Source organism: Prionailurus viverrinus, unplaced genomic scaffold (assembly GCF_022837055.1).
Source record: "Prionailurus viverrinus isolate Anna unplaced genomic scaffold, UM_Priviv_1.0 scaffold_42, whole genome shotgun sequence".
NCBI classification, from domain to species: Eukaryota; Metazoa; Chordata; class Mammalia; order Carnivora; family Felidae; genus Prionailurus; species Prionailurus viverrinus.
The window spans coordinates 511,344-523,467 of NW_025927609.1; the positions used below are offsets into that span (position 1 = coordinate 511,344).

Sequence of the window (12,124 nt, forward strand, 5' to 3'; positions counted from 1 at the left end):
GTGCACATGCACCCAACATCTTATTGCCCATTGGGGTTTCTCCACCCCTTCCCTCCTCTTAACTCCTTATTGCCAGCCCCTTCCTATCTGCTTTCTGCAGTCCTCAAAGAAACGTGGCAGCTTTGGAATAAGACAGGAGCACGTAGGTGTCTGGCGTTCTACCTGTGGCTGTCTACAACTAGGCCGGGAGTCACAAGGCCTGTGTCACAAGGAAATGTCCAGCCTGGCAGCTGTGGGTACTGTGGGCTCAGCTGCCAAATCAGCTTTTACTGCCTCTCTCCTCATTTACGCATGGCTGTGGGGTGACCCAATGATGGGGACAGGGCTTTCAGCGTTTCTGCTGGGCACTGAGAAGGTAAAGGTTGGCTTTTTACCTGTGTAACGCCTCTCCGTGGGTTCTTTGTGGTCTGGGTAGCTGTGTTGAGCTGAACCGGTCCTCGTTCCTGGAACCAGAGGGGTTATCCAAGGCCAGGAAGTCGGTGGTTATTACCAGGAAGCTGACAGTGTCGGTTGGGGAAATCGTGAATGGAGGGCCATTGCCCCCCATCCCTCGTCACACTCCCGTGTGCAGTTTCAACTCCCAGAACAAGTACGTTGGGGAGAGCCTGGCTGCGGAGCTGCCCACAGGCACTCAGAGACCCGGCTTGGACTCAGGTGAGGAGCTGCGTTACGTGACGGAACTAGCTGTTGCCCCTTCAGGAAGCCTCTTGGGAGCCAGGAGCATCTGTCTTGTTTTAAGGGTGAGGGGTAGGTCGGGTGGGTATTGGCTCAGTGCTCATGTCTTTTGCTCCTCTTAAGAGTGGCCCGAATGGCTCCCTGATGTCATAGTGCTTGGTTTCCACAGGTGAAGCACATACCGTCCCCTGTGACATTGCTTGGGAGGGTGGCCAGTAAGGATCACTGTGGGTGCCCAGGGGTTGCCCTATTTGCCCACACTTGCCTCTTCCCTTGCAGGTGAGGGGAAAGGAGAGGCGTGTGGTACAGAGGCAGATGTGCCCCCACCTGCTCTCCAGCAGCCTCTTCCCATCCCTGCACCCACACCAGCTTCTCTGCCTCACCTCCCGGCACCAACTCCGAGCACAGTGCCTGGCCTCTTCCAGCCACCTGTGCAGGCCCCCCTGCCGCCCCCTGTGCAGCCTGAGTTGCTTCCTCCGAGGCCTGCACCTGCATACTCTGATGCGGTAAGGAATCTTCCAGATCAGGGCTCTGAGGAGCCAGTTGCATATCAGTGTCACCAACAGCGTCTGACGTCCAGTCCGACCTCTGTCTGTAGATCACTCCCATGAAGGTGGTTGCGCTTGTGGCTCTAGAATATTCTGAGTGCCAGCCGCGGCAGGTCCTAGGACCCTGGCCCTGGAGGCTTAAGCCTTTGTCTTTTAGGCAAGGAGCTTGGGGCTCCGAGCATAGGCTGCGCCAGGCTCCCTAGCTCTTTGCCTGTGTGTCTGTTTGAAAGGGCTACAGCTAAGACTAGAGAAGGCGCTGAGGGTTTTTTGGAAGTAACATGACAGGTGAAGTAGGTGCGGCCCTGCATTGAGAACTCTGCAGACGCATGGGTCTCTGTGGACTACCCTCTCCCCTGTGGAGTGGGCTGTGTTGTCTGGTCTCCTGCAGGGGGTCCCGGGAGAGACCCGGCCTGCGGTCACTTGGCCTCGGGTGGCTGAGCTGAGGCTGATGCTCCCCCGTCTTGGGCACAGTTGTCAGAGCAGCTCTTCAGTGCGTCCTGTCCTAGCACCATCTTGTGGCCCTGGTGTGCGTGCTCTGAGTGATATTCGACACTGCTCGCGCTCCAGAGAGCCAGTGGGCATGTTGACTAGGGACATGTGGGGCCACAGGCACGCAGCACCGTGTGCACACTGGCCACACAGGTTGTGGGATTGGGCTCGCCACCCTGTTGCTTGGGCCGGTTTTGGTCATGATTAAGGAGGCCTGAGAGGATTGTGAAGAATGGCTGCAGAGACTGACGATGTTTGATAGGATGTGGGGGCGGCATGGCGTCACTGAGCAGGCAGCAGGCTTGCCTTGGCCTCTCCAGAAGGCTCCTCTGTGTTCATTAGCAGGAAACCTTTCCCGAAGCAGCGTAGCCAGTTCCTACATGAGGACTGTTAGATGCCCTCAGACAAGTAGCCACTGATGGGTCGTGAAGGGAGTTTTTTTTGGCCCCAGAGGGGTTGCTCCGTGACCGGTTGGTTCTGTGAAGGTTTTCAGTACCCTTAGCCTGTGCAGCTAGATTGGTTTTAAGCTCAGTCTAGATTGAGGCAGTGTTTCTCACTGCCGTTGCCCTGACCCCCATGTGACCTCTCCTTAGGACCTGGCTCAGGTGGTGGATGAGCTCATCCAGGAGGTTCTTCAGAGAGACTGTGAGGAGGTTGGCGCCGCTGGAGCGGCCTTTGCGACCACAGCGCTGGGGTAAGTCCTGTGCCCTTTCTGCTCTGAAGCTGTCTGCTCGCTGGGGCCAAGCCCCATCCCTCTACATTTCCTCTCCCGAGAGCTGCTGACAGTCTTGGACAGGAGGTCACAGCTGCTTATTCTAAGTACAGGCTTAACTTTGGTCCTGCCCTCTAGGTGGGTGTGACTGTTCGTGTTCCTCACCGTCTCTTTGTCAATGGCATGGAGTTCTTGTTTGTGTGTGCTTTTTGAGCAATGTTAGGTTTATTAAAGTGTGAATTGAAAACCTGTTTTTTCTTAAAACTTTAAACGTGCCTTTAAATTCTAGTAAAGTAAAAATTTGTTTATTCTCTGTTAAGAATTAAAAATACTTTATGTGATCTGGGATTTTTTTACTTTATAAATTTGACAGGTGAAATTTCCTTAAACGTTTTCTATAATTTGCATCTTATACTGTGATGAAATTTCTTTAGAGATTTCAAGTTACACTTATAAATTTTATATATTTGATTCTAATATTTTAAATACCTAGTCTTAATAAATTTAATAATGAAAATCTTTCTGGGGCGCCTGGGTGGCTCAGTTGATTAAGCATCCGACTTCAGCTCAGGTCATGATCTCATAGTTCGTGAGTTTGAGCCCCGTGTTGGGCTCTGTGCTGACAGCTCAGAGCCTGGAGCCTGCTACGGATTCTGTGTCTCCCTCTCTCTCTATTCTTCCCTGCTCGTGCTTTGATTCTTTCTCTCTCTCAAAAATAAATGAACATTAAAAAAGAAATTTAAATAATGAAAACCTTTCTAAGCGTTTAAAAAACTTTCATAAAGCCAATTAAAGCCAATTAATGTAGTAAATCAGATTCCTTTTTTTTAATGTTTTTTTTGAGAGAGAGAGAGAGAGAGAGGGAGAGAGCACAAATGGGGGAGGGGCGAAGAGAGAGGTAGACAGAGGATCTGAAGCAGGTTCTGTGCTGACAGTGGAGAGTCCAGTGCAGGGCTCGAACTCATGAACCGTGAGATCATGACCTGAGCTGAAGTCAGACACTTAACCTACTGAGCCACCCAGGTGTCCCAGTAAACCAGATTTTTTTTTTTTAAATGTTTATTTTTGAGACAGAGAGAGACGGTGCATGAGCAGGGGAGGGGCAGAGAGAGAGGGAGACACAGAATCTGAAGCAGGCTCCAGGCTCCAAGCCGTCAGCACAGAGCCTGATGTGGGTCTTGAATTGACAAACTGTGAGATCATGACCTGAGCTGAAGTTGGATCCTTAACCGACTGAGCCACCCGGGTGCCCCTAGTAAATCAGACTCTTAAGGATTTTAAACATGTTTTAAAAATCCTAGGGTGCCTGGGTAGCTCAGTAGGTTGAACTTCCAGCTCTTGATTTTGGCTCAGGTCAAGATCCCAGGGTCATGGATGGAGTTGAGCCTTGAGCGCTGAGCCTACTTAAGATTCTTTAGGGGCGCCTGGGTGGCTCAGTCGGTTAAGCGGCCGACTTCGGCTCAGGTCATGATCTCGCGATCTGTGAGTTCAAGCCCCACGTCAGGCTCTGTGCTGACAGCTCAGAGCCTGGAGCCTGTTTCAGATTCTGTGTCTCCTTCTCTCTGACCCTCCCCTGTTCATGCTCTGTCTCAAAAATAAATAAACATTAAAAAAAAATTAAAAAAAAAAAAAAAAGATTCTTTCTCTCTCGCTGTGCCCTCCCGCCCCCATTTTGCATGCTTGCTCTCTCTCACTCGCAAATTAAAAAAAAAAATTCTATTACATATGAAACCACACAATGATTAAAAAGCATTATTTTACCTGTATAAATGTAGATGACTCAAAAGGATTAATTTTGTTGATTCATTTTCTTATACTAGAGTCAGATACATATTTTCTGTTTGCTTGAAATAAGAATAAATATGATTTCTGTTGGCTCAACTTATTTTGATAAAAGGTACATAAAAAAATCAACCATTTTTATGTGTACAGTTCAGTGACATTAAGTACATTAATGGTATCCTTCACCACAGTCTATTTGCAGAACTTTTTTGTCATCCCAAACAGAAGCTATACCCATTAGACAATAGTTTCCCATTCTCCTCTTTCCCCAACTCCTGGTAACCTCTATTCTACTTTCTGTCTTTATGAGTTTGTCTTTTTTAGGTACCTCACATGAATGGCATCATAATAGTATTTGTCCTTTTTTGTCTGACTTTTTTTAGACACGAGAATGTTTTCAAGTTCATCTACATTGTAGCGTGTGTCAGCATTTTATTCCTTTTTATGGCTGAATAATACTCTATTAAAATGTACAGTTGATCCTTGACCAACATAGGGAGTTAGGGGTGCCAACCCCCTGTGCAGTCAAAAACCGAGTATAACTGGGGCGTCTGGGTGGCTCAGTCAGTTAAGTGTCCAACTTCAGCTCAGGTCATGAACTCCTGGCTCATGGGTTCAAGCCCTGTGTCGGGCTCTGTCTTGACAGCTCAGAGCATGGAACCTTCTTCACATTCTGTCCCTGTCTCTCTCTTTGCTCCTCCCCTGTTTGCGCACTCTCTCTCTCTCAAATATAAACAAACATTAAATTAAAAGATCAAGTATAACTTTTGACTCCCCAAAATCCTAACTGTTTACAATTTGTGGATTGGAAGCCTTACTGATAATATCAATAGTCAACATATGTTGTGTATGTTAAGGTATTAAATACTGCATTCTCACAATAAAGTAAGCTAGAGAAAAGAAACGGTTATTCAGATCATCAGGGAAAAAAACAAGGAAGAGAAAGTATACTTACAGTATTCTATGTGTAAGTGGTCCTGTGCAGTTCAAACCTGTGTTGTTCAAGAGTCAACTTTACAAACATACGTAACGTGTATATACACCACATTTTGTTCATTTATTGATGGACCCTTGGGATTATTTCTACCTTTTGATTATGCTACCTTCTGAATAAATGCTGTTATGAACATTGGTGTACAAATAACTGATTCCCTGATTGCAGTTCTTATGGGTATAAGCCTAGGAGTGGAATTACTAGATCATATGATCTATTTTTAACTTTTTAAACAACTGCCAAACTATTTTCTGCAGCAGTTGCACCATTTTATATTCTCACCAGCAGTGCACAAGGATTCCATTTTCTCTACCTTCTTGCCAACACATAGTATCTTTTTTTTAAAAAAATGTTTTTATAGTAACTATCATAATGGGTGTGAAGTGGTATCTCATTGTAGTTTTGATTTGCACTTCCCTAGTAACTAATGATGTCGAGCATGTTTTTGTGTGCCTATTGGTCTTTTGTGTATCTTATTTGGAGAAATCTATATTTAAGTCCTTTGGCCATTTTTGAATTGTTTTTTTGTTGTTGAGTTTGTAGGAGTTCTTTTATGTTCTGGATTTTAGTCCCTTTTCAGATATATGATTTGCACATATTTTTTCCCAGTCTGTTTGGGGATGTCTTTTCTGTGCCTTTTCACTCTCTTGATAGTGTCCTTCAATCTACACAAGTCTTAAATTTTATAGAGTCCATTTGTTTTGTTTTGTTTTGTTTTATGTAGTCCATTTTATCTAATTTTTCTTTTGTTGCCTGTGCTTTTGGTGTCATGTTCAAGAAATTGCGAAATCCAACGTTATTATTTCCCTGTGTTTTCTTCTAAGAACTTTATAGTTTTAGCTGTTAAGTGTAGGTCTTCAATCCATGTTGGTTTCGTTTTCATATATGGTGTAAGATAAAGATTCAACATCATTCTTTTGTATATGAGTACTTAGTTTTATCAGCACCAGCTGTTGAAATAACCGTCTTTTCCTCTTTGAATGGTCTTGGCACCCTTGTTGAAAATCAATTGGCCATATACGTGAGGGTTTCTTCCTGGATTCTCTAGTCTGTTCTGTTGATCCATATGTCTGTTTTAGTACCGCATTGTTTTGATTACTGTAGTTTTGTAGTAAGTTGTAGTAAGCTTTGAAGTCACAAAGCAGGAGTCCTTCAAATTTGTTTCTCTTTTTCAAGACAGTTTCACTATTTGGGGTCCCTTGAAATTCCATATGAATTTTAGGATGAATTTTTCCCAAATCTCTTTGGGATTTTGATAGTGATGCATTGAATCTGTTGATTGCTTTGGGTAGTGTTGACATCTTAACATTAAGTCTTCCAGTCTAGGGGTACCTTGTTTGCTCAGTTGGTAAAGCAGGTGACTCTTGACCTTGCGGTTGTGAATTCAGTCTCCATGTTGGGCATAGAAGATTACTATTATATATTTTTTTAAGGTTTCTAAAAAATGTTGACTCTATTTATTTAATGTTTATTTTTGAGAGAGTGCAAGCTGGGGAGGGGCAGAGAGATGGGACAGAGGATATGAAGGGGGGCTCTGTACTGACAGCAGCAAGCCCAATGAGGAGTTCAAACTCATGAACTGTGAGATCATGACCTGAGCTGAAGTTGGGCACTTAACTGTCTGAGCCACCCAGGTGCCCCATAGATTATTTTTAAAGGTTTTTTTCTTTTCTTTCTTTTTTCTTTTGTTCTTTCTTTTTTCTTCCTTCCTTCCTTCCTTCCTTCCTTCCTTCCTTCCTTCCTTTCAGAGAGAGGGAGGGAGAGAGCATGCACGTGCATGTGTATGTGTGGAGGGGCAAAGAGAGAGGGAGAGAGAATCCCAAGCAGGCCCCACCTTGTCAGTGTGGAGCCTGACGTGGGGCTCAGTCTCATGAACCATGAGATCATGACCTGAGTTGAAATCAAGACTCAGACACCTAACCGACTGAATCACTCAGATGTCCCAGATGATTGTTTTTTTAAAAAAGTCTTCCAGTTTATTCACACGGGCTTTCTGTTTGTTCAGGTCATCTTTAATTTCAGCAGTGTTTTGTGTTTTTCATTGTACATGTCTTTAATTTCCTTGATTAAATTTATTCCTAATTGCTTTATTTTTCACTGCTATTGTAAATCAGATTGTTTTAATTTTATTTTTAGAACGCTCATTGCTAGTGATAGAAATAAATACCATTGAATTTTTGATCCTTATATTCCAGTTTTGCTAAACTTGTTTATTAGTTCTAATAGGTTTTGAGTGGATTTCTTAGGATTTTCTGTGTACAAGAGCATGTCCTCAATGAATAAAGTTTTCTTTCTAGTTTAGATGTTTTTTATTTTTCTATAATCTCCAATATGGTATTGAATAGAATCAGCAAATAGGACATCCTTGTTTTGTTCCTGGTCTTAGAGGAAAAACTTTGTCTTTCATATCTGAATCTGATGCTAGCTGTGAGTGTTTCCTATATAGACTATATCGTGTGCAGGAAGTCCCTTTCTATTTCTATTTTTTTTTTAGTGTTTTCATCATGAAACTGGTGCTGAATTTTGTCAGATGCTCTTTCTGCATCAATGGAGATGATCACGTGGGTTTTCCCCCCTTCAGTTCATTAATGTGTTTGTATTACACTGTTTTTCATTTGTTGAACTATTCCTTGCATTCCAGGAGTAAATCCCACTAGGTTATTTTGTATAATCTTTTAAATATATTGGTGAATTTTGGTTTGCTGTTTTGTTGAGGATTTTTTTTTCTGTCAGTATGCATAAGGGATATTGGTGTATGGTTATTTATTTATTTTTGAGAGAACGTGAGTGTGAGCGAGGGGCAGAGAAAGGGAGAGAGAGAATCCCACAAGCTGCAGAGAGAGAGGAAGACAGAGTTCAGAGCTTGGAATGGGGCTCGAGCTCACCTGATGCAGGGGTCAAACTCAAGAACTGTGAGATCACGACCTGAGCTGAAGTCAGATGCTTAACTGACTGAGCCACCCAGTCACCCCTGGTGTGTGGTTGTCTTTTTAAAAAATTTTTCTAACATTTATTCATCTTTGAGAGACAGAGACAAAGCGTGAGACAGAGAGGCTTAACCAACTGAGCAACGCAGGCACCCAGGTGTGTGATTTTCTTACAGTGTCTTTGTCTGGTTTTGGTTTCAGATAGAGTAATGCTGGCCTCAAGTGTTAAAAAGTGTTTCTTCCTCTTTAGGTTTTTGAAAGAGTTTGAGAAGGGCTGTTCTTCTTTTAAGTGTTTGATAGAATTAATGGTGAAGCCATCTGGTTCTGGACTTTCATTTTTTGGGAGGGGTTTTTGGTTTTTATTTTTGTTTTTTTAAATTTTTTAATTTATTTTTGAGACAGAGAGATACAAAGCATGAACGGGGGAGGGTCAGAGAGAAAGGGAGACAGAATCTGAAGCAGGCTTCAGGCTCTGAGCTGTCAGCACAGAGCCTGACATGGGGCTTGACCTCACGGACCGTGAGATCATGACCTGAGCAGAAGTTGGATGCTTAACTGACTGAGCCACCCAGGTGCCCCTTGGGAGGGGTTTTTGAAGACTGAATCAATCTCTTTACAAGTTATAGGTCTATTCAGATTTTCTCTTTTTTTAATGTTTATTTTGAGAGAGAGCGTGTGCGTGCACATGAGCGGGGGCGGGGGGGGGGGGCAGGAAGAGATGGGCAGAGGATCCAAAGTGGGTTCCAGGCTGACAGCAGAAGAGGCTAACTCAGGGCTCGAACTTACAAACTGTGAGATTATGACCTGAACCAAAGTCAGATGGCTTAACCAACTGAGCTACCTGGGCACCCCATTCAGATTTTCTGTTTTTACATGAGTCAGTTTTGATTGTGTGTTTCTAACCACATGCTTAATTTTTATGCTAAAAGCTAAATATATATTTTTTCCTTGCTAATATTAGAAGTTAAGTTATGTGGCTTCCTTGGCTTTTATTTATTTATAATCATATCCACTGTTCTCTGCATAGTGTTTCCAATGCTGCTATGGAGGAGCTGTTAACAGCTGCAACCACAGGCATTTTGAGGCACATTGCAGCTGAGGAAGTGTCTAAGGAAAGGGAGCGAAAAGAGGAGGAGAGGCGGCAGGCTGAAGAGGAAAGGTGAGTGTGTCGTGTTCCTGCAGTGCGCCTCAGGTCGGGGTGTGTGGACAAAGGACAGAATTCACCCTGGCCTGGGATGCTCTTACTGTTGTCCATTGCACTAGCATGAAACCCATGGCTCACCCAGCATCCTCATGCAGTGCAGCTCAGGGAGTGGGTGGGGGTCCTGAGGCCACACCCACCTTGTGAGCAGCAGCCCTCCGTGTAGCTGGAGTTGGGGGTAAGGGTGGTGGTCAGGGGAGCTGGGGTGTGGGTGACTGTGTGTCATGTCTGGTGGGATTAGAGGAGTAGGCCTGCCAGCTTATTAGGAGGCACAACTCAAATCCCGACCCATGAGGTCACAGAGTGTACTGACACTTTTTATTCTTAAACGTTACTCTTGTGCTTTTTTTTCTCTACCCTTAGGTTGAAACAAGAGAGAGAACTGGTGTTAACTCAGCTGAGCCATGGCCTGGCTACAGAGCTGACAGAACTTGTGGTGACAGAATGCGTGAGGGAAACCTGTTCCCAGGAGTTGAAGTAAATGAAGTTGTGGTTTGAGGGTGTGGGCTGGTGGGACAAAATGGGGTTTTTGAAGTGCTGTGGCCAGGCTGGTGAAGTTCAGGCTAGCTGTGTTTCACTTGGACAGGGGGGTAGCATATCTTTTGGATAGCCAAACAGTAAAATGCCATCCATGTACTTGGTATGTGTTGCCTACAGAGAGGGCCTCACTTACATACACTCTCATCCTCATTGTGGACCCTGCTCTGGGTGTGGGCAAGTGTCTGTTAGCAAAATAATTCATTGGTAGTCTTGTACACCAAGTCATTTACCATTAATTTTCTCAAGTAGGAGGTCCCTTCCCTTGTTTCAGATGTTAAAAGATCATTTTGAGCCATCTCACTTAAGAACTTTATTAACTTTTTAAAAATTGAAGTGTAATTAACATGCAGTGTTATATTAGTTTCAGGCGTACAACATGTTGATTTGAAAGTTTTATAAATTATTCAGTGTTCACCATGATAAGTGTATTCATCACTTGTCATGATGCAACGTAATTACAATATTATTTACTATATTGTCTCCTTTATTTTTTTATTTTTTATTTGTAGATATCTTCTCCCATCATTGGGTTGCCTTTTTATTTTGCTGATGGTTTCCTTCTCTGTGCTAAACCTTTTTACTTTGGTATAATCTCAGTAGTTGATTTTTCTTTTGTTTCCTTTGCCTGAGGAGACCTACCCATAAATATGTTGCTAAGGCTGATGTCCCAAGAGATTGCTGCCTATGTTTTTTTTTAGGAGTGTTAAGGTTTCAGGTCTCAGATCTCAGATTGAGGTCTTTAATCCATTTTGAGTTCATATTTCTGTGTGTAGTGTGAGAAAGTAGTCCAGTTTCATTCTTATGCATGTAGCTGTCCAGTTTTCCCTACACCATTTGTTGAAAAGATTGTCTTTTTCCCCATTGTATATTCTTGCTTCCTTTGTTTATAGACAATTGACCATGTAGGTAGGGGCCCTCTATCCTGTTCCATTAGTCTGTGTGTCTCTTTTTGTGCCAGTACCATACTATTTTGATCACTATAGTTTTGTAGATTATGAAATCTAAGAGTGTGATACTTTCAACTTCGTTATTCTTTCTCAAGTTTGGTTTGACTATTTGAGGTCTTTTTGGTTCCATAAAGATTTTAGGATTATTTGTTTTCGTTCTGTGAAGAATGCTATTGGTGTTTTGATAGAGATTATATTGAATTTGTACATTGCTTTGGGTATTATGGACACTTTATTAATATTAACTCTTTCAACCCATGAGCATGGAATACCTTTCCATTTGTGTCCTCTTCAGTTTCTTTAATCAGCGTTTTATAGTACAGGTCTTTTACCTCATTGGTTAAATTTATCCTTGCTATTTTATTCTTTTTGGTGCAACTGTAAATGGTATCGTTTTCTTAATTTCTCCTTCTACTTCATCATTAGTGTATAGAAATGCAACAAATTTCTGTGTATTAATTTTGTATCCTACAACTTAATTGAATTCATTTATCAGTTCTTACAGTTTTTTGGTGGAGTCTTTAGGGTTTTCTGTATGTAGTATCACATCATCTGCAAATAGTGACAGTTTTACTTTTCTAACAATTTGGATGTTTTTATTTCTTTTTCTTGTTTTATTGCTATGGCTGGGACTTCCAATACTATGTTGAATACAAGTGGTGAGAGTGGGCATCCTTGACTTGTTATTGATCTTAGAGGAAAAGCTCTCAAGTTTTTCACCGTTGAATATGATGTTAGCTGTGAGTTTTTCATATATGGCTTTTATTAGGTTGAGGCTTTTATGATGTTTATTATTTCATTTTGTTGAGGGTTTTTTATTATGAATGGGTGTTGCATTTTGTCAGACCCTTTTTCTGCATCTGTTGAGATGATCATATGGTTTTTATCCTTTCTTGTGGTGTGTCATATTGATCGATTTGTGAATATTGACCAACATTTGCATCTCTGGAATAAATCCCACTTGACTGTGGTGAATAATGTTTTAATGTATTGTGTATTCAGTCTGCTACTATTTTGTTGAGGATTTTCGGATCTGTGTTCATTAGAGAGATTGGTCTGTAATTTTCTGTTTTTGTAGTATCTTTGTCTGTTTTGGTATTAGAATAGTGCTGGTTTTGTAGAATAAATTTGGGTGTTTTGCTTCCTCTTCTCCTTTTTTGGAATATTTTGAGAACAGTAGGTATTAACTCTTATTTAAATATTTGGTAGAATTTACTTGTGAAGCCATTTGGTCCTAGACTGTTGTTTGTTGGCAGTTTTTTGATTACTGATTCCATTTCATTACTAGTAACCTTTTGAAATTTTCTGT

The 12,124-nt window shown here is 42.4% G+C and overlaps 1 protein-coding gene across 5 annotated transcripts in view; it reads left to right on the forward strand.

Moving 5' to 3' along the window:
* The window catches only part of MCM3AP (minichromosome maintenance complex component 3 associated protein), a 55,797-nt gene that overhangs the window by 18,065 nt on the left and 25,608 nt on the right, over positions 1-12,124 (forward strand). For all 5 annotated transcript variants that reach the window (XM_047846844.1, XM_047846846.1, XM_047846843.1 and 2 more), the window contains exons 12-16: positions 416-654; positions 955-1,181; positions 2,306-2,406; positions 9,155-9,286; positions 9,692-9,805. In XM_047846844.1, the coding sequence (XP_047702800.1) occupies positions 416-654; positions 955-1,181; positions 2,306-2,406; positions 9,155-9,286; positions 9,692-9,805 (813 nt within the window). The remainder of the gene's footprint in view (positions 1-415; positions 655-954; positions 1,182-2,305; positions 2,407-9,154; positions 9,287-9,691; positions 9,806-12,124) is intronic.